At 40.3% G+C, this 22,090-nt stretch overlaps 1 protein-coding gene across 1 annotated transcript; it reads right to left on the bottom strand.

The window, feature by feature from the left end:
* Positions 1–1,807: 1,807 nt before the first annotated feature.
* Positions 1,808–21,345, bottom strand: foxk2b (forkhead box K2b). The gene is made up of 9 exons (XM_079455634.1): positions 20,194–21,345; positions 7,975–8,166; positions 6,234–6,378; positions 5,958–6,104; positions 4,725–4,918; positions 4,426–4,616; positions 4,092–4,328; positions 3,477–3,689; positions 1,808–3,395 (listed from the first exon to the last, which is right to left on the bottom strand). Exons 1-9 carry the CDS (start codon positions 20,463–20,465, stop codon positions 3,232–3,234), a joined length of 1,755 nt encoding a protein of 584 aa, XP_079311760.1. The 5' UTR covers positions 20,466–21,345; the 3' UTR covers positions 1,808–3,231.
* Between the last annotated feature and the right edge of the window lie 745 nt (positions 21,346–22,090).

Below are 22,090 nucleotides of genomic sequence, written 5' to 3' on the forward strand. Positions count from 1 at the left end.
AACTCCACTTATGTTATTGCATTATCGCAGACAGTTCAATATGACGTGTACTGATTTATATGATATAAACATTCAGAGTATTATTACTACTGCCACCGCTTTTATATCTTCATGTCTCAGAACAAAATCCTGTCATTACCCGAAAGATATATCACCTGAGAGTAAAGATTGATCCAAGATTAACATCTTTAAGACATTTAACTATACTTTTTACTTTAAAAACGTGTGTTTTATAAATTGTATAACATTTGCTGAAAGTAGTTTACTTCAAAATTTTCAAGTGAACAGCTACTTTAATGCAGTTTCTATTATGACAACACGCCCATATAGGCCCTATTGAGAAAGCTCGAAATAAGGAAATATTCACACGCTCAGAAGTGTGACAACTAGCCCCGCTCGAGCAACCGCATCTCATCATGTCGTCCGTGTCCAGTTAAAAAACTCGCCAGTGTGGACAAACGCACGGGACGGCTGTTAGAAGCGGTGGACCTCAAGGTCTTGCTATATTTAGAGGAATCACTTTTGAAAAGGTGCGAGTGACACGGATGCTAATGTCTGACACGCACCATCTCAGGTTCTGCTCCGCCAGCATCCTCTCATCAGCATCGCTCAGCACTCGGTCACCATGGCAACGCCTCCCACGTCTGTGTGCCATTGAAACGTGTTCATTAGAACCTTAATTTACCTCCAACTGTGTCTCTCTCCCTTGTTGCTTCGACATCTAATCTTCTGTGTCTTCCCGCTGTCTGACTGATGATGTGTTGTTGTGTGTCTGTTACCGTAAAGAATAAAAAGCAATTAGGAGTTTCTCGCAGCATCCAGCATATAAAACTCCAAATATAAGACCAGCGTCTGACTGAACTGTCAGAGCAAAATGACCTGCTCTCAAGACATGCATCCGGATAAATGCGTCGCATTTTATACTGTTAGGAGCATTTCAGAAAGAAAAGCCTGCTGTCATTCACACGTTTTAAACCTTCAGTTATAAAGAAAGCAGAAACTTGGCACGATGTACCTGTACAACACATAATACTTTTCCCATTACTAAAAGAAAATGTGCTCTATACCTCCCTCATTTTCATTGCATGCAGAAATATAAAAGGAAACAAATAAAATAAATAAATGTGAGTTTTATGTATACACATAAATGGAGAAATAAATCTAAAAATAAACAAACATATTCAAAACTTTACTCATGTTTCCAAATACAACCTTGTTGTAAAGTGTTATCCTGAAGTGTTTTAGGACATCATCTCAGAACATGACCTCTTAACCCTCTCATCCACCGGCACGAGACCTCACAGCGGCTGGACGGCGTCTACATGACACGTTTAATGTTCAGTCTTATAGAGGTCAGAACTCACAGGAGAGCTGAGGACCCTTCAGATCATCTTCTATAATCACACGGCTCAATTCAGTGTATAATGAAAGGTTAAAGGTGAACCTATTATCGGCACGCAAAATGTGGAACACAACAGCATCACATTCTGTAACTGACATTACATCAGGTGTGTGACGGCCTTTTGGACAACAGCGTCAAATGTACATCTTTATTACACGAAACCATCAGAAGAGCCTCCCGATGCTTACACAACGTCGCCATCTAATGGATCTGTGAGGAACTACAGCACTTGAAAAACAAAACATTCAGCGCCCTTAAAATGATGCTTTGAGCGTGTATCTGTATGGGACTTTAACCAGATTAATTCAATTTTTAAGTCAATTCAATGATAAATCTGGGTTTTAAATAATAGCACACATGAGTCGAAATGAACGCTTCAAGGAAAAGACGAGACAGCCGAGGATGTAAGGTTTAAATTAATTTATAAAAAAACAAAAAAGCATTTACCCACTGAAGCAGAACAAACATCAATCTTGTTTTATGCTTTTGGTTGAAACACATATAATCTGTAAACAGACGCGCAGGTCTGAACAGAGTCGGCCTCCACCACAACAACAGCCTCCAAACAGAAGTAAACGAAACCGAGACGAAACAAATAACAGTTGAATCAAGTGCAGCTCTGGTCTGATTCAAAGCAGGTTCTCTCTTCGCTTTTTCTTTTTTTTTTGGTTGACATGTTTAATCGACGGCTCAGGTACGGTTCATCATGCTCAGCTACACACGACAACGACACGTCATCTCTTTTATCCGTGAGAGTATGAAAATATGTCCGCGTAAAAAAGACTGACTTGAAAACGAAAAAGGAAAACAAAGGAAATACTCCATTGATTCGTGGTTTTCATCTTACAAAAGAAGAAGAGAGACACCGTCCGCATACAACTTTTCCCAATAAGCTCTTCTGCCTGTATGTCGCTTATATATTCATATATAATTATTGGTATTATTACTTTTTAAAACGTCTCTATACTGAAAACACGTCCAGATCCTAATGCTTCACTTATGAACGAGGAAATACTGCATATAGATCCACTACGACGGCTGCAGGAGTTGGCGGCGTGGGGTCGATGGTCTAGCTGCCGAAAGTTTACGAAAAGTTTAGATTTTGTTCCCTTTGGCCGAGACAGGTCTCCACGCACGGCCCTAACACGCACTACTACAAAAAACACGACACACGCTCACGCCGGGCTGCCAAAGACCTGTTCCTGGTGCGTCATTCGCATAACGCCGAGATATCTTCCTGGCCACACTTTGGAATGTTGGATTTGAGCCTGTGTTCCTCCGTCGGCGCGAGGAAATCCAGATCTTGAATTCTCCGTCTGGTGTAAACAACACACGGGCCACGAAGCTCCTGGAAACGTCCGAGCTACAATATTCTGGGTGTGGAATTTGGTCTCAACTTGGAGGGTCTCCTCCAGGACCACGTGTGTTTTGCTAATAAAACAAGCATCATGAACCAGAATCTGAGCCAATCGGATGCTTCCGTGAGCTGACGTCTGCAGGGTGTGCCATAAAATCGGCGCTGTTAAGACCAGATGGCAGTTGCTCTGTTGTTTTGTTCGATCCGGCTCCCGAGTAACGAAATGGAAAAGCGGGCAGCTGCATCTGTGGGTAAAAGATGATATTCCGGACAGAGTTTTGAAGTCGCTTTGTGATGGAGTGATGACGGTCGTCCCATGTAAAAGCTTCGGGTTTGGCACTGCGAGCCGCGTGGAATAAAAAGTGTAAGGGCAGATACACAATAAAAAGTGAGAAACACGTGGCAGGTGGAGACGGCGGCGATGTTGAACGATGAACTAGTCCTGGCCGGAGCGCTGGTGGGCGGAGTCGGTCTACGCTGCGTTTCCGTTTGGGTCAGAGATTGCTTTCTGTTCTTCTTCCGTTTTCAATCGTTTGCACTCGGGGGGTTCGCTTGCCTTTTCGCCGTTCTGACGCTTCGTTGGGAGGGAGGCGGACGCGGAGGCGTGAGCAGCCAACAGGTGTAATGGACTTGACACTACGGAGAAACAAAGATGGCAGAGTTATGACAACTTGCGTGACATTGACTTTCCAAATAAGCGGCCGTGGGCAGGAATACCTGAGCTGTTATGACTCTGTATCGCCGTGGCGATGGGCATCATATGAGTGCCGTTTTGGGAAATGGTTTTGATTGGCAGTTGGTGCTGGCCCAGTGGGGCTTGCTGCAATATGGTAACCGTCTGGAGGGGCGTGGCTACAGAGCTGGTCTGAATGATTCTATTGGCCGAACCGATGGAGGCGTGAGTGATGGTGGGAAGTGGCTCTACCTTCACTAAAAGTGAAAGAAAACACGTGTTAAAAATCCAAATGCTTTGTACAGAGTGACATTTATAGAAAAATAACCCATGACAATAGATTTCAATTTTGTAAAATAATATCTACCAGATTTTCAGACAAACTAAAAATAACAGCTTATAATAATATTATATTTACTTTTATAGGTTTCTAACAAAAGTTTCAACTTTTACTGGTTTTAAATAAATATTTTCAGGTTTCCTGCGAGTTCTTAAGGGAAGTGGTTTTCACAGAAGAGCTGTTTGATGTCAGATTTAGTTTGCACATCTGCGTCCGACTGGACAAATCTCTGGGTTCATGTGATGTGCATGGGATCCAAACAAACAACCTGTCAGTTAGCAGCTCATATGTTTACCCAGTTGCTGGCGTGACCCCTCACCTTTAACCTCCTCTGGTTCTCCGTTCTCTTGCGGCTCTGTTTTGATGGCCGGCTGCAGGTTGCAGGTGCTGACCGCCATAGCTGGGATCTGATGTACCACGTGCACAGTTTGCATCAGTGTCTGCGCAGACGTGGAGGATGTGACCGGCGTGGCCAGGGCGTACGTGACAGGTTTCATGGTCTGAGATAACGGACGCTGGACGGCGATCAGAACCGGTTGACTGCTGATGGGAGACGCTGAGAAAGAAACAACAAGAGTCAAATACAAAAAAGCCACAAATATAAAAAGTTCAACGATTGATTTTTGAGTGTTTGTTGCGTTGTTTGTGTGTACCAGCAGTGTTGGGAGTGAAATGGGCCTCTTGAATCACAGCTAGTTTGGGGTGGATGGCAGCAGCAGAGGCCAGGGTGGGCTCCGGCTCTATAGGAACAGGTGAGCCCTCCCGTGATAGGCTCTCGGGGGTCTGAACACCACTGGAGTGTGCGGAGAGGACCCCAGAGTGATTGGGTGATGCTGGAGCACTCCTGTCGTTACAAAAACAGATGTTATGATGTAATTGTTGTCTCTGATCTAAGCCAAACACAAAATATGACCACAAATGGACTTTGGAAAGGTCAGTGTTAGGATCTCACCTGGATGAGAGGGGTCCCAGCGGGGTCCTGAAGCAGGGCACTCCCCGCGGCCTGCGTTTCCGGAACGCCTGCTCCACCAGTTTGCTCTCGGACGAGGGGTCTATCCTCCAGAATGAACCCTTGCCTGGCTCTTCTTGAGAGCGGGGGACTTTGATGAAGTACCGATTCAGAGACAGGTTGTGACGAATCGAATTCTGAAACAAAACAAATGGATCCGAACACAGGGACAGTCAGTACAGTCACATCAGGACACGGTGCATCAGCCTTTCGATTAAAACCCGAAACATCCGAGATCATTTCATCTTAAATCTTAAGATTCAATTGTAAAATCCAATTTAATTACACATCTTTTGGGCACATTTTTATAGTTTTTGAACAAAACAAATGTTAAAAGGGTGGAAAGGAATGTAGTTTATTTACAAGCACCAATATAAGTATACGTAGCAACACAAAGTCATACCCATACTCGCCACAAACATCGTTTTAAAGCATGTCAAATCACACACAGGCAATTGTGCCAAATCAATTTGTAGAAATGGACCACGAAAATGAATTTTTGCTTCGGAGAAGAAATTTCACGTGGCTTGTGTTTAAAGGAACAGCTCACCCAAAAATACTAATTCTGTCATCGATTACTCGCCTTCGGGTGGTTTCAAATCTGTACAAACTTCCTGATCCGTGGAAGAATGCTTGTAACCAAACAGTTCTTGGACCCCATACATTACCAGAGTAGGAAAAAATACTTTCTAATGATTTGTTCTGTAAAACACAAAAGATGTTATTTTGAAGAATGTAAACATGCTGTTTGGTTACAAGCATTCGTCCAAATATGTGTCTCTGTGTTCAGCCAAACAAAGCAAAGGAAACATGTATGGAAAAACTACATATGAGTGAATAATTCATGACAGAATTTTCATTTTTGGGTGAACTTTAAGGATAGAAAATGTGCAAGAGCAATGCTAAACATAGACGTATATTTGTAGAGCAAGTGTTTGTCGGAAAACGATAATCCATCAGTGTGGTGTTGGTAACACGACAGGAACTTATCGTCTCTTCCTCTGTGTGAGAAATGGTTTCCTGCAGCTTTAAAGCGTGAGCTAAATAAAGCTTCATTTAAACACCTCACCGGCACAGAGAGCCTCTCGATCTAACTGGAAGGCATCACTGTAGATCTGTTCACTCAAACAGTCAGAGATCAGCTGTGAGGACTGATCTGAGATCAGTGATACTGACCTGCCAGCCCTTATCTGCTGTCCTGTAGTACGGGTAATTCTTGGTGATGTGTGTGTAGATGCCATTTAGTGTTAACTGTTTGTCCTGAGCCAGCGTGATGGCCTGAACGATCAACTGAGCATATGAGTACGGAGGTTTGGAGTCGTCCTGCAAAGCGAGAGAGAAAAATCAACATGGCAACATAAAATCAAAAGTGACACATCGTTTGGCCCTCATCGCTCTCTAGCGGCGGCTCAAATGCTTCTCGTGAGATAAACACAAAGATGGCTTCGGTACCTTCGGGCTGTCTCCTTCAGAAGCCTCTTTATCATTCTCAGAATGAGAGTTTTCATTCATGAGCTGTAGATCGGGCACGATCCGACCCATCCGGTACCCAGAGGAGCCCGCACCACGCGGACTGGACGGACACGAGTTAGCAGCGCTGGTGGAGAAACACGAGAGAGAAAACATGAGCATCTACGCAGAGAGAGAGAGACGGAAGTGTAATTTCACATGAATGGCCGGAAACTCAATTAAATCCATCAGATCTCGATAGAGACACAGCTGCGGTGATCATTCAGAACTGAACGTGCACACCAGAAAACCTTCCTGTTTATTTTAAGGCAACTTAAAAACAGCTGCTAGGAGAGTGGCTAAATGTTGATCAATGACATCATTCACTAAATAGCATGTTTGTGACATCACATCATAAGTGTGCTCACTTATACGGACATTAGAAATATTTCACAAACTTCTTGAGGTGTCACTCGGTCACATCCTTGTCAATTACTGTTTTCTTACATATGACTCATTTCATATGCGTTCAGTAGGGCTGGGTAGACAATACAGATTCTTCGATTTGAATCGATCTCCAATTTAAAGGAACAATATTCTTGAAATCCCGATGCCCATATCTGCATTTCTCCAATCGTCCAGAGGATGGGGCCATTATTCAAGTTCTTAAACATGTTTCAAGTCGTTCATGATTTCACTGTCGCACATGTACACAGTTTAAATTTTTTACAGTGATGTTTGGTTACTCAAAGTAAAAGTAATTCAAAACAAGAGTGTGGGCTATACCATTAACGTGAATGCGTGCTTCATTCATTTAGACGAGTAGGGGGTTTCAGTTACCAGCCTATACATTTAAATATATATATATATTTTTCATTTAATTATTTTATTTGTCAGGGACATCGTACAAAATACATTCATCTTACGAAAAGATGTCTGTACCAGAGTTAGCAGAAGCTATTTTCAATCTGCTGTCTCCGGGCAGGTGCACACAATATTAAAACATTGTAAACAACTGTCAATAAAACTAACAAATACATATAAAATTAGTCAAGCAATGATCATTTAGAAAGGAATCAAATATATAAATGAAAAACTAATCACAAAACTACTTCTAATACTTCTCAGTTGTCAAACTACTTGTAATGTGTCTAAAGATGGAGATAATAGATTTAATAGTTACACATTTTTTATATGTTTTTTTAAATTTGGTCCAAATGGACACCTAGATATTTTATCTCTATCACGATGTCAATTTTTTGACCATTAACATAGATGTTGAGTATATCTTTAACTTTTTTGGACTTAGCGAAATACATTCCAGCAGTTTTTTAGTGTTAGGCAAGAAGATTTAAGCCAATGACTTATTTTGTCCATGGCTGAGGACAATTTAGTGGCTACTTGCTCCATATCACTCCCATGTACGTAGATGACAGCATCATCTGAGTACATGATGATGTCTACGTCTTTGCACACAGCCGGAAGATCATTGATGTAGATACTGAACAGCAAGGGACCAAAAATTGATCCTTGCGGGACCCCAGTTGTGCTGGGCTTCAGAGAGGACAATGCATTTTTTACCCTCACACATTGCATCCGATTTGAGAGATATGATTGTATCCAGTGCAATGACTCCATGGACAGATTATACTTAGAGAGCTTAGACAAGAACTACTCCTTTAAGGAACTGTGCACCTCCTATTCCGAAACGCTTCATAAACGGGTCAGGTGTGTGTTTGTGTACCTGATGGTGCCGGTGGGCGAGGGCAGGGGGCTCATGAGATGGGCGATGTTGTCTGGAATGTTGATGGTGAGAGGAGAGATTTGCGGCTGAACGGCTTTCACTGGAGATTCAGGTTCGGTCATCTCACGCTTGACGCTGGCCAGCGCGGTGAACGTGATCTTTATATTGGTGCTGGGAAAGCGAAACGTGCACCTGTGAGAAAGACAAAAATGACATGTTAACACTTGCAGATACAATCGAACGTGCACAGACACGAACACCGACATGAACGCAAGAACGAGATCCAAGAGCGAACAAAGCAAAGCACCAACCAAACATGGGGGGCGGAGTCTCAGTAAGGGGCGTGGTATTACCGTTAGCAGGGGATTTACGATCTGCTAATAACCTGTCATTCAAGGTTGTGCGTGTATAGACTGAACAACTGAGATTGAAAAAAGCGTCTGATGTTGAGACATCTCGTGTTTCAGGCATCTATCATTTCACTTAAATGAAGTTTACAGCAGCAAATGCAGCTGTGTCAATAACGTTAATCTTTAATGCCCGTTCATGTCAAGAATAATTATAACAATAACTTATTAGCGTCAACATGACTGCACGACTGACAATGCACATTCACATTCTAAATTCACACGGATAAAAAACGTTGACCTGAATGACATTGTGCATTTACACAGACGTAATGCGTTATGTTAAGACAGAGATGAGAGTGGTGGTGAGACTCATGGGACAGCATGTCTCGTGCAAAGCTTCTGTTCTCCAGGCAATGCTAAAATTACTCATCCCTTGATGAGAGAATATCCCGTCTAACCAGAACCGCCCCAGGAGTACACGAGACGTCTCTTACAAAACAACACAACTGAGAAAACTCTGTAACCGTGAGTCATGACACAAACAATACATTATGGAAACATATATATGTTATTGAATCTGCAGTCTTTAACTTTTGTCATTTTATCGCCATCTGTTTGAAATATAAAATGACTTTGTCTATTAACTTTCAGAATGATCATTATTAGTAGGGTTGGGGAGCCTTTGGATTTCTTTCGATAACGGTGCCAAATCGATACTTGTAAAATGAGCCACAAAACACCGGTGGATGACATTAAAGAACAGTAATTAGAAAAATAAACAATAAAGAAATAAATATTTAGTAAATAATAACAAATACAGAACAAATCACAAAGTTTAATGAATGTGAAATGAGCACTGACAATAACATTGAAAGATGTACGGTGCCGGTACTCGACCCTTATTATTAGTTTACTGTTGTGAATGGAGGTAAGAGACGTTTTATTTTTATTTTGCAGCTTTAATATTACTGACGGTTTACCGATTTCATCTCGATAATTCATTTCAATATCAGTGAACTGGACCGGTGATCTATAAAGCATTCAATACTGCATAAAACAAATACTGCAAATTATATTGAATTAAAACGCCAGAAGTACTTTAACGTCAACATTTGCTGCTATACTATAATACAATACAATCGTTTTATATGAAACTTTATATCTTCAGGACAAAAGGAAAACATGTTTTTTGATGTAAGGAGCCCGTTCTACACACCACACTAGCTCAGTTTGCTGGATTTGACTGATGATGATTTGGCATGATTTTGGATTGATTAGATCACGGCTATGATGCAGTCATGCGCAAGGTACGGGATTAATAGAAAGAGCTTTGAGAATTTAACATGTAATTAATGTGATATTTATTTTAATATAATATAAAATATTTAGAACCATTTTAGCTTTTTTATTACTGTGATAAAACATACATTCTGGTCCTCACCGAAGACCAGAATAAATAAAAAAATCGAATATTGTTCTTTTCTCGTGACGATATTTGCCATATAAATTTGTCGGACCTTCATATTAAATATATATATAAGCACAGACTGTGTGTGTGTGTGAATTTATAAAAAGTGTAGTTTGTCCTGCCATTTGCAAATTTGTGGTAATCCGGTCTCTTAAAACCCCAGTTTAACAAATATTATATTAGGGAACTGAAGATTCTGCAGTTATGATCATGTCAATGAGCATTGTACGAGTCTTTTAGTCTTGATTGATCTCATAAACTGCATCAAACGCCTTAAGTTATTTCTGAAAATAAATGATGATAACATTTGGAGGTAACATTGGAGGTAACATTATCGTTATGTGTTGTTTATTTTATTATATGACGAATTGACACAGTTAACGGTTACATCCTACTGGTTATAGCTTAAATGTGGCAAGAATAAAAGGCGAAAACCTTTTTCTTTAAGCATTTGCTCTACTTTTTCTTCCCCCTCAAATATTGGAATTGGACCAGAGAATCGATCAGAACAGGATTCGATAAGCAGAACCGTAAACGCAAAAATTGAATCGATACCCAGAACAGAGAGGAGCCGCCTGATGATGATGATCTCTAAACCACTTCACTTCTGAATCTCTTTAATATTCTTGAATAAAAGAGATGCTTAGGCCCGCATGCATTTTATTTTTAATCTCCATGGATAATAGGCAGGTATCAGTGTCATCGTTTATCTGCAATAAGATATGTTCGGTCAGTTAACAATATAGAAATAGTCTCCAATCTTTTCAAAACAAAATCTCCAGTTTTAGGTAGAGCTGGGCGATAAAACTATTATTATTAATTATTGCAATTATTCCTCGATAAAACTATTACAAAAGTTCATTAAATGTTCATATAATCGTAAAATACGCTGAAGAAATGCTGCGCATGCGTAACAAATTACGTATTTATTAATTAAATTTAAATAAACTAATATTAGATTTTTATGATGAACAATAATCAAATATGAAATTATAGTCAATTCTACCTCACATTTTTAACACAGTTAACCATCTAGTTTTCACAAATTTCATACAGGAGCTAAAATCTGCCTTGTTCATTGTGATATTTATCGTTATTAAATGTTATTGTGATAATCGTTTCAGCCATATAGCCCAGGCCTAGTTTTAGGTCGTCTTCTAAAAAAGATAATCTACAAAAAAATAACTTAATGAATTTTAAAATGTCCAAAATATTTCTGAAAATCGTGCATCGTTTGAAGTGTCGCTGACATTTTAATACGTTTTTTAAATTAGTCATAATCTCAAATTTCTGAAGTACAGCAAAGATCTTTGGAATAACGTGAACTGATGTGTCAATACCCAATAGACCTACACTATAATAAAAATTAAATGTCCACGTGTATGAGATAAGCTAACATAAGGTCTGAACTGAATCTTCATTCAGCATCGGCTATGAATATGGGATGTAACGATTCACTCAGCTCACGATTCTGATCTCACGATGCGACTTAATTAACAAAAAATTTACTTCGATCTTTTATCTAATGATGCACAATTCTTTGTAAATAAAAATATATTTGATGTCAGAAATGACAGATGTCAGTTTCCAGACTTTTCCTTGAGCTCATATCATTGAAAGCATCATCTTTCACGCTCTGTGAAAATATACGCTTTCACATATTGTAACGTTTCTCCGAGGTTCACTGTAAAGTAAACTTGCTGAAATCAACTGGATCGGCAATGCTCATCACTGTAAACTCTATGAGCTGTTTGTTCATCCCACGACACATTTACATAAACGCATTTAGTGTAAACAACACTGGTATGTGGAGGTCAGCCAATCACAACAAACCTCATTAACATATTAAAGGGGCTGATTTATGGCAAGACCTCGAGTCTGTTCAATAAACAGACTGTTTGTCCGACAAAACAACTTCAGTCATTTACTTTCATGATTTATACAAACAAGCATAAGACAGCTTTTTACGGCAGATATCTAAAACTAAACCTTAGTTCCTGAACATTTTCGTGTCTTTGTGTTCGATTCTTTTCTCTAACACATGAGCACAAGTCCATCATGGCAACCATGAGAAGCTCTTTAAACAGGAATGTTTGGATCTCAAGCCCTCACATTCCTCTCTGTGGGTGATGTGTGTGATCCGAGCAGACGTGTTTCTTCACATCTACTTTCTCACACAACACAAGACAACACTTGGGTCGACCAAACCAACGGTACACCCAGATACAACATGGCACTTTCATCATAAGTGTCCGAAAAAACATGGGAATACGACATGAACCAAAAAGAAACATACAGAGATTCCCCACTAACTTGAGTGTTGTGTGTTGCCTCCCGTCTGCAGGAACCAATTTAACGTGTCAGACAGAATCGCGCCAAAGCTCTTTCAAAAGAATAAAATGAGTTTTCCAACACAGACATACAGCAGCTGTTGGACGTGATGAAGACGGAAACGAAATTCAGTGTTTTACATGAATCCGACTAACTTTGAACGTACGATGCTGTCTAATATCTATCAGTGAAGAATCGATTATTGATCAATTTAAAGAATCATTTCTTTGGGAGATAAAGATGTCGTGTGGCTCTCGACTTAAAGCGGTTTTTAAAGAGAAATATATCAAAATGCATTTCCGGCTTTCTTAAGATTTGTCGAACACTTTCACACATGAATGCATGTGAGCCTCTGGACTAGTAAACGTTGTTTAACAAATAAATCTGACAAAACTACATGCAGGTAAAGGCAGTGGGATTTCTGAAAACGTATTGTTATCTGAAATCGACAACCTGCACAACTACGCAACAGGAACACGCCCCCTCCTGCATTGCTCCGCCCTCTAACGTGCTGTGCAACAGTATCTGCAGGGGTCTTTATATCTCTTATCCTCAATAAAAGCCTTTGCCATACTAGTCCTAACTCGTCTCCGCTGGAAAGTCTCTATAATATTAACACAGGTCCTAGCTCCCGCCTAACTTCCTTCTTTCTTTATACGTAATCCACAGCCCCTTTATTGTGTGTATACAATATGTATACAATAAAGGCATCGCTCTTTCTACAGTCCCTCTCATGCCAGTTTGCTCAATTCCCTCAGTCAACATGAGCGGACACGCCCCTTACTGCTGATTGGTCAAAAGTTTGTTTTGGTACTCGGCCTTAAAATGGTAGTTCACCCAAAAAAACGAAAATTGTGTGATCGTTTATTCAGCCTCATGTCATTTCATACCTGTTTAAAATACTTAGTTCTGATGAACACAGAGAAAGATATTTGGAAGATTGTGTGATTTTCAATTCTGTGACATCATTGAATGCCATAGTAGGAAACATTAAACGGTAGTCAAAGGTGCCCCAGGATTGTTTGCGTTGCTAAATTCTTCAAAATAGCTCACGTTGTGTTCAACAGTTGTGTTCAATGTTTTTATGGTAGTGGATAATATCACAGAACTGAAAATTGCTAACGTTCTTACAAATATCTTTCTTTGTGTTTAACCGAACAAAGACATTTTAACAGGTTTGAAACAACCAGAGTCGATTTTTATAGAATTGTCATTTTTGGGTGAACTATCCTTTTTTGTTTTATAAAGCGTTTCGGAAAAAATGCTAACACCACCGTTAATAAAACATGCACGGTGCTGTTTAAACAGGTGAAACCAAGACTGCGAGACAAGTCAACACCAGGATGATTTTTACACGCTGATCCACAATGTCTTAAGACAAAAACCACAGAAAAAAACGACGATAGCATTTATCGACAGGTTTAGTTTACTGAGCTTTTCAGATACAGACATCTCAAATGTACAATGATGAGAAACACAGACTAAACAAACATTCAGAGAACATGTAAATTGGAACGGTCATCATTCACAACGTCCTACACATAAGCTACTCCTGCATGATGGTCGTCTAAATATTTTGGCTACATTTTTAATCTTTCAGCTACAAGAGAGAAACACATATTTAGGGTCGTCACAATTATGAAATACTCATCTTATTGTGATTGTTTGACCAATGTTGGAGCCATGGCAGTGCTTACATTAGAATGTAATTAATCGCCATTATCGAAATGATTCATCAGAAAATGAATGGCCAAAGCCACAAAACAGACAATTAATCGCCGTAATCGAAATGATTCATCAGAAAATTAATGTCCAAAGCCACAAAACAGACAATTAATCGCGTACAATCGAAAATGATTCATCAGAAAATTAATGGCCAAAGCCACAAAACAGACAATTAATCGCCATAATCGAAATGATTCATCAGAAAATTAATGGCCAAAGCCACAAAACAGACAATTAATCGCCACAATCGAAATGATTCATCAGAAAATCAATGGCTAAAGCCACAAAACAGACAATTAATCGCCACAATCGAAATGATTCACCAGAAAATGAATGGCCAAAGCCACAAAACAGACAATTAATCGCCACGATCGAAATGATCCATCAGAAAATGAATGACCAAAGCCACAAAACAGACAATTAATCGCCATAATCGGAATGATTCATCAGAAAGTCAATGGCTAAAGCCACAAAACAGACAATTAACCGCCATAATCGAAAATGATTCGCCAGAAAATTAATGGCCAAAGCCACAAAACAGACAATTAATCGCCATAACCGAAAATGATTCGCCAGAAAATTAATGGCCAAAGCCACAAAACAGACAATTAATCGCCATAATCGAAAATGATTCGCCAGAAAATTAATGGCCAAAGCCACAAAACAGACAATTAATCGCCACAATCGAAAAATGATTCACCAGAAAATTAATGGCCAAAGCCACAAAACAGACAATTAATCGTCATAACCGAAAATGATTCGCCAGAAAATTAATGGCCAAAGCCACAAAACAGACAATTAATCGTCATAACCGAAAATGATTCGCCAGAAAATTAATGGCCAAAGCCACAAAACAGACAATTAATCGCCATAATCGGAAAATGATTCACCAGAAAATTTATGGCCAAAGCCACAAAACAGACAATTAATCGTCACAATCGAAAATGATTCGCCAGAAAATTAATGGCCAAAGCCACAAAACAGACAATTAATCGCCATAATCGAAAATGATTCACCAGAAAATTAATGGCCAAAGCCACAAAACAGACAATTAATCGCCATAATCGAAAATTATTCATCAGAAAATTAATGGCCAAAGCCACAAAACAGACAATTAATCGCCATAAACGAAATGGCTCATCAGAAAATGGTCAAAGCCACAAAACAGACAATTAATCGCAATAATCGAAACGGTTCATCAGAAAAATAAATGGGCAAAGCCACAAACAGACAATTAATCGCCGTTTTCGCAATGATTTATTAGACAATTAATTGCCAAAGCCACAAAACAGACATTTAATCGCCAAAATCACAACGATTTCTTAGACAATCATTTGTCAAAGCTACAATACAGACAATTAATTGCCATAACCGCAACGATTTATTAGACATTTAATCGTTAGCCAAATTTCATAATCGTGACAGCGTACATATATTACCATGTTCTATTCTGGTAATGGATCGTGTATAAAAAAACAAAAAAGAGTCCAGAGATGAAACATGTTTGTGTGACATCTGCATTAGTAACTGTCTATCTGCTGCTGAGAGAACACTGACTAAAGAGAGTTTTCCCTAATGAAACGCTCTTTAGTCGTTCAATCAATATTGTAACTCAGACTCAGTCTCGCTGTCTATTACGCTCTCTACAAACCATTTGGACTTCACATCTCACAGGTGGAACGGATTGATTTTACAATCATTCTTCTTATTTATAGAACTACGGCTATTGTAAAACATTCTGATTTAAGCTTATCCATGCTGAAATACTTTCTCATAAATCAGTTCATATAATCAGCATTATAAACGGAGTAAACCATAGGTAGGTTAACTAAAGATTTGTTTAGATCGGACTGCCGGATTATAAACAAATGCTTAGTTATTTGTGTTTCCCAAACATGACTTTTACTATCAAACATGGCTCTCGAAGACAAATGTGATGTGATCATATCACCGCTGTCCTTCCTAAATCTCGTATATCCATAATTTTGTGATTCTTTGCCATAAATTATTTTTAGTTAAATTATTATAGTTTTTCCCAAGTTCCTTCTTTGTTAAACTTTTTCTTAATTCTGTGTTTTCTATTCTTTTATACAACAATATACAATAAAAACATATTTTTGTCTACATACTGTAGTATACCATTATATTATGTACTATGGTAAACTGCTAAAATAATCCTCCTTTTGCAGATACGATTGTGTTTTTGAACCTTAATATGGTAAATATTAGTTTAGTAAATTAGAGATAGTATACTCAGTTTCCTACTAGAATACTACAATTTACTGTAGTAATCGTTACAATACATTACAGAAGGGCTCGACAATATTTCAATAACACGATCTATAGTGGTATAATCAATTCGATAACAGCGATACGATTTTAAACACATTTGCGATATTTCAATTTACATTACACGGATATTGTTTCACTGCCGCTTTAAAGTCTCCATTCGTAATGAGAGGTTTGTGAATAAAGTCTTGACTTCAAGGATTAAATGCCGTTGTGTTCATGGTGTGTGGACAGCCATGATGCACAAGTTATAGCGGATCGTTTCATTTAGTCTTAAATACACGTTTTATTGGAAAATAAACTTCATTTTGAGAACAGAATGGCAAATTTCATACAGCTTTTTTTATACCCAAGAAACTGAAGTATACTGTATGAAAGACACAGAAACTAACTGAAATGGTTCCGTCAACTTGCAGGAGAGCGTGGCAAATCTTGTATAAAGTTTTGAAAAAATTGGATATACGCTCATTCATAACATTCAGTGGCCGTTATTAATTGAAGATTATTAATTTAGATGAAAATGTCAAAAGCGGGCTTTCAAGAAAAAAAGTAATGGGAGGCTGTAGAGCTTGACAAATACGCCATGCTTTAAAGCACATTTTGAAGTTATGGAATTAAAGCTTGAAGCACATTTAGAGAAGTTATTCTCTCTTTTATTGGTAACATGATTGTAATATTTGATACTTGCACAAGGTAAAAGCACAGGCCTATACAAATAGATGTTATTCTTATCATCATATAAAGCTTTGCACACTGCTGGCATCTAGAATGACTTTGATCAGCATTTTATTGTTCATATCAGAGGGCTCTCTCAACTTATTGTATATCTTACATTTTGTAATATTGTTTATATCGTATCGACCGAAATGAAGAACTATATTTCATATACACATTTTGGCTATATCGTCCAGCCCCACATTACAGTTTATTTAATCTGGATGTTCAAGTTTACCAGACTTTTCTTTTGACGGTCGCGGTTTGTGTGGTTGACGATATATTATACAGTGAAATGCTTAAGAAATAAACTCTGGAGATGGAGTTCATGTATTCATACAGTGAGACGCAGACAAATGCACGCGCGTCATCACATTAATCCCTTTGTGTTTTGTACATTATGCAGGTACACGCCGATTGCCAACAAAACACAGACGTATGACTTTGTTTGACTTATCGCGTGCAGTTCATGTCCGGCATCTTTAAGCAATGGGACCGCGGCATCTATCAGTTTCAAACGATCTCCAAACCCAGCGTTATATCCACCGCTTATAAAACATCCATCACTGAAATGCTGTGAACAACAGACACACCTCAACGTCACTATCGCAAGAGTAACGAATGCGCAGTGGGTCTCGCTTGTCGGTTGGCGCGCTGTTTCTTTCATCTTGTCTTGCTTTTCCGGTAGAATGGCCGATAAAAGGGATAGGATTCCTTCGATGACGCAGGGACTCAATATTATAAAAAAACTCTGGGGGAGTGTATCAAGTACAGAAATACTACGTCATACGTCCAACTCGTTTTTTAACAAGTTGACCATATTAAGCACGAGATGCCAGCACATTCAACAGTGTAAAGAATATATATACAAGATATATATACACGAGTACCACAGAGTGAACTTGCAGTATTGTATTGATTGTTTTAGATGAAAAAGACAAATTCTATCATTATTGAAAAGTTGAAAAGACAAATTCTATCATTATGTTTCGGACAATATGTAAGGCTATAATTTAAAGAATGATGAATTGTAAATAGTAATATTTTAATAACCTTAATATACCTGGAGCATAAACCTAGCATTAGAAAATAAAAGTATGTTTTATCGGATCGGCGGATACTCCAAATAAAATGACTCGGATCGGCGGATACTCCAAATAAAATGACTCGGATCGGCGGATACTCCAAATAAAATGACACGGATCGGCGGATACTCCAAATAAAATGACACGGATCGGCGGATACTCCAAATAAAATGACACGGATCGGCGGATACTCCAAATAAAATGACTCGGATCGGCGGATACTCCAAATAAAATGACTCGGATCGGCGGATACTCCAAATAAAATGACTCGGATCGGCGGATACTCCAAATAAAATGACTCGGATCGGCGGATACTCCAAATAAAATGACTCGGATCGGCGGATACTCCAAATAAAATGACTCGGATCGGCGGATACTCCAAATAAAATGACTCGGATCGGCGGATACTCCAAATAAAATGATTCGGATCGACGGATACTCCAAATAAAATGATTCGGATCGACGGATACTCCAAATAAAATGACTCGGATCGGCGGATACTCCAAATAAAATGACTCGGATCGACGGATACTCCAAATAAAATGACACGGATCGGCGGATACTCCAAATAAAATGACTCGGATCGGCGGATACTCCAAATAAAATGACTCGGATCGGCGGATACTCCAAATAAAATGACTCGGATCGGCGGATACTCCAAATAAAATGACTCGGATCGGCGGATACTCCAAATAAAATGATTCGGATCGACGGACACTCCAAATAAAATGATTCGGATCGACGGACACTCCAAATAAAATGACTCTGATTGGGGCCACAAAAAGTGTGATCGGGACATCCCTAGATACTACTATTGCACTATAATGCTGCTGCTGCCACCTTATGATAAAAGGATGGAAAATGCCATTCATTTTGTTTGCCTGTCAGCTGCACACCAATAAAACTTTGTTCAATGTTTTTTCTACATCGTCATAAATATAATTACCGCAAAAAGTCTTGAAATACCGTAATTCATTTTGAAGCTATACAATACGGATACAAAACTGTCAACTGATATCTCTAAACTTATATCTTACATTTTGCCTTTTGTACGATTCTTCATATCGACTGAAATGAAGGAATATAATTTAATATAAATGTTGGCCATATCGTTCAGCCCTAACTAGTGGTAAATATCAGAAAAAGATTTCGCTGATATTAAAAAAGTATTTTAAAAGTATCCAAAATGGCTGTCAATTAAATCACAGAGATACACAGGTGACGGATTTTAACATTATATGGAGGAATGTGGGTCACCTGTTAAAAAAAGAACAGGAGGTAAGTGTGCACTACAGTCGAGAACGGCACAGTTATGTTATGCTGTGCAAAAGGTACGGTTTAAGCTTATTCAGAAACACGACATGAATAACAGCCTATAATAAACAACTGCATTAAACACCCACTAGTGTAACTTTCCTAAGGGTTTTAAAGGTGAAACAGGTAAACCTAAGGGTCAACATGATCACACACATTCAATAAAAGTGAATTGGACTGAGTGCACCTGCGCAAACATGATGCTCACGTGTGAGATGCCCAAAAACAGCTGCATGCACCTGTGATGCCCAGAAATGCTGCAGCGCACACCTGTGATTCCAAGAATCTGCTGGTGCATGCACCTCAAATAACAAAAGATGTGCGGCCGCACAACATGCCTTCATGATGCCCACTGCATGCATTTACAACACCCAAAATCACGCTGCACACGCCTATGACGCCCACAAGTGCTGCTGCATGCAATTGTGACCTTAAAATGCCACATGCTGTCCGTAACTGTTGCAATCCTCGCCTCTGGTTCCCTTCAAATTCGACATGCACCAGATGCAACACGCACATGTGATGCTCGAAATGATGCTGCGTGCAATTCCGACGACTTAAAAATGCAACATGCGCCTGTGATGCCCAAAACGGCAGTATGCTCTTGAGAGGCCCGATGTGCTGCCGCACACGCCTATCGTCTCCACAACTGCTGCAGCATGCACATTTGACCCCCTTAAAATGCTGCACACCCCAGTACACCAGAGTCTGCAGCCACGGCGCGTGCATTACGTGCGCGGCCCCTCAAAAGAGTGCCTAGATAGGGAGCGTACTACGGTTTGAAACACAACCTTCTGAAAGCGAAACAATAAACTAGTAGAGAGGGAATATACACGAGCACGTGCTCGTGTACTGCGCCACCACAACAACAACAACAGTGATGATGAAGATGAAGATGATGACAAAGATTATGAAGATAAATGCGAAGAAGATAATTACTCACAATCGGGGCAACTGCAGGGGTGGCGCCCCCCGCCTCAGGAACACGCCGTCCACGAACACCCCGTTTTTCCCGAGACACCGCAGGTAAAATTCCCCGCCGCCCGTGTCGTCCGCCGCAGCGGTGAAGATCTCCAGGTGCCGCCGGGAGATGAAGCTCGAGTGGCCCATGCTCACGTCCACGGAGCCCTGCGACGAGTTCCGACCCACCGTCACCGAGCGCTTCTTCATCACGTACTCGAACTCACGACCCTCCAACCGGGCGACCGCCGCCATCTTAACGCGGAACCGGCTCGATGTGTGAACGGAAAACGCGGAGGGAATGAAGCGATAAACGTGCCCGACCGGAGACACCAGCAGCAGCGGCGGCGACTGGACCCACCGCCGCGATACACCTCAGAGAGAAAGGGAAGGGGAAGCAGCCAATCGCGGCGCGCCGTGAACGCTGCCGCTGCGATTGACGGGCGGAATAACCAATTAGAGATGCATGCAGGAATGCGGTCATTCAATACTGACCAATGAGGAGAGCGGTATAGAGGGGTGACGGATTGAAGGTCGGTTGCGCTGTGCCTCAACACGCATGTGTGTGAATTTGTAAACCCAGGACTGGATTGAGATGGATTGAGCGTATGGTGATGTGAGGTTTTAAAGATGTCCCCACCAATATAGCGAAACGCCACAAGCCACGCGGTTCTTTATAAGCTTGAAAATATCTTATGTATTTTATAACATTATAATAGTGTGCTGGGCAGATTTTGTACACCCTGAACAAGACCAAAAGCATGTCTGGTATCTATTCACATGTGTTCGCGCTGCCGTTCCTCGTCCTTGCTTGACCTTTGCGTGAATCAAGATCGTAAAAGAAACGTTGCTAAACGACGTGATTCGCAATGATGTATATTTGTTTATATCCGTTGTCTGCCCAGCCCTTACAGCAGAAATCCAGGACGAATCCACGTCGTGTTTTGCGTCGCGCCGCGTCTGCAGTCACTGAGTTTCACCCACAATCCTCCGCGGCATCAGCGTGTGTGTTGACCATGGAGGTCATGAAAACAAACGCGTTTAATGTCGTGCGTCGAGCACACGCGTGCGTGCTTTTGAAACTGCACGTAGATGAGCGTCTATGTGTTCAGCAGTGACGATCCCGTTTGAAAAGGAGACGCGCGAGCGTCAAACGCAAACATGTGCTCCGCTGGGGTGACGTCACCTCTTCCTGGTGTTTGTAAACAGTGCTGCTGGGTGTGACCCGGGACCCGTTTCAGAAAGCAGGGTAAGAGCAAACTCAGTGTAAGTTAACCCCAGAAAACGGGATACTCTGGGTTTTCAGTTTCAGAACGCGAGGTATATCAAACCCGTGACCGCGGGGTAAGTCAACCCCGTTTCAGAAATCAAGGTATCTTATACTTAGAGTGAGTAACCATAGTAACCTACTCTGTGAACCTAACCTGGTCGGGAGCAGGTTTTATTCCACTAACCCGAGGTTTGTTACAATCTCCGCCCCTTTTCGAAGCGCGAGCGGTGTTGAAATTGCCTTCGCCGTTCGTTTTTTCATTCGTTTTCCTTAATCGCGCACAAGTTCGTAACACAGACATTAAATGTCCGTTTATTCAGTACCCGTAGATGAGGAAGCTGCATTCATTCAGAGAGAGTTACATTTACGTCGGGAGAGAATATATGGTGAAGCCACGTTTGGATGTTTTATCATATCCGGAGGATTCTTTATTTGAGAGGCACAGTTTTTCTTTACAGTCCATTAAATATATTCACACTCTGCTTCATCCTTACATCACAAACCTCACTCGTCGTGGCTGCACTCTTACATCTGAGCAGATTCTCTGTTACGTTTCTTTGCTAACGGAAGCTTTCTATATAACACCGGGGATGCAGAACACGTTAGCAAG

This window comes from Barbatula barbatula (genome assembly GCF_947034865.1).
Source record: "Barbatula barbatula genome assembly, chromosome: 5".
NCBI classification, from domain to species: Eukaryota; Metazoa; Chordata; class Actinopteri; order Cypriniformes; family Nemacheilidae; genus Barbatula; species Barbatula barbatula.

Coding starts and splice junctions, on each gene's coding strand:
- foxk2b (XM_079455634.1), bottom strand. CDS start 20,465: ATGGCGGCGGTCGCCCGGTTGGAGGGTCGTGAGTTCGAGTACGTGATG. Junction 8,167..20,193: donor CCCCTGCAGTTGCCCCGATT/GTGAGTAATTAT, acceptor TCTTTCTCACAG/GTGCACGTTTCGCTTTCCCA. Junction 4,919..5,957: donor CAGCAGATAAGGGCTGGCAG/GTCAGTATCACT, acceptor GTTTTGTTTCAG/AATTCGATTCGTCACAACCT.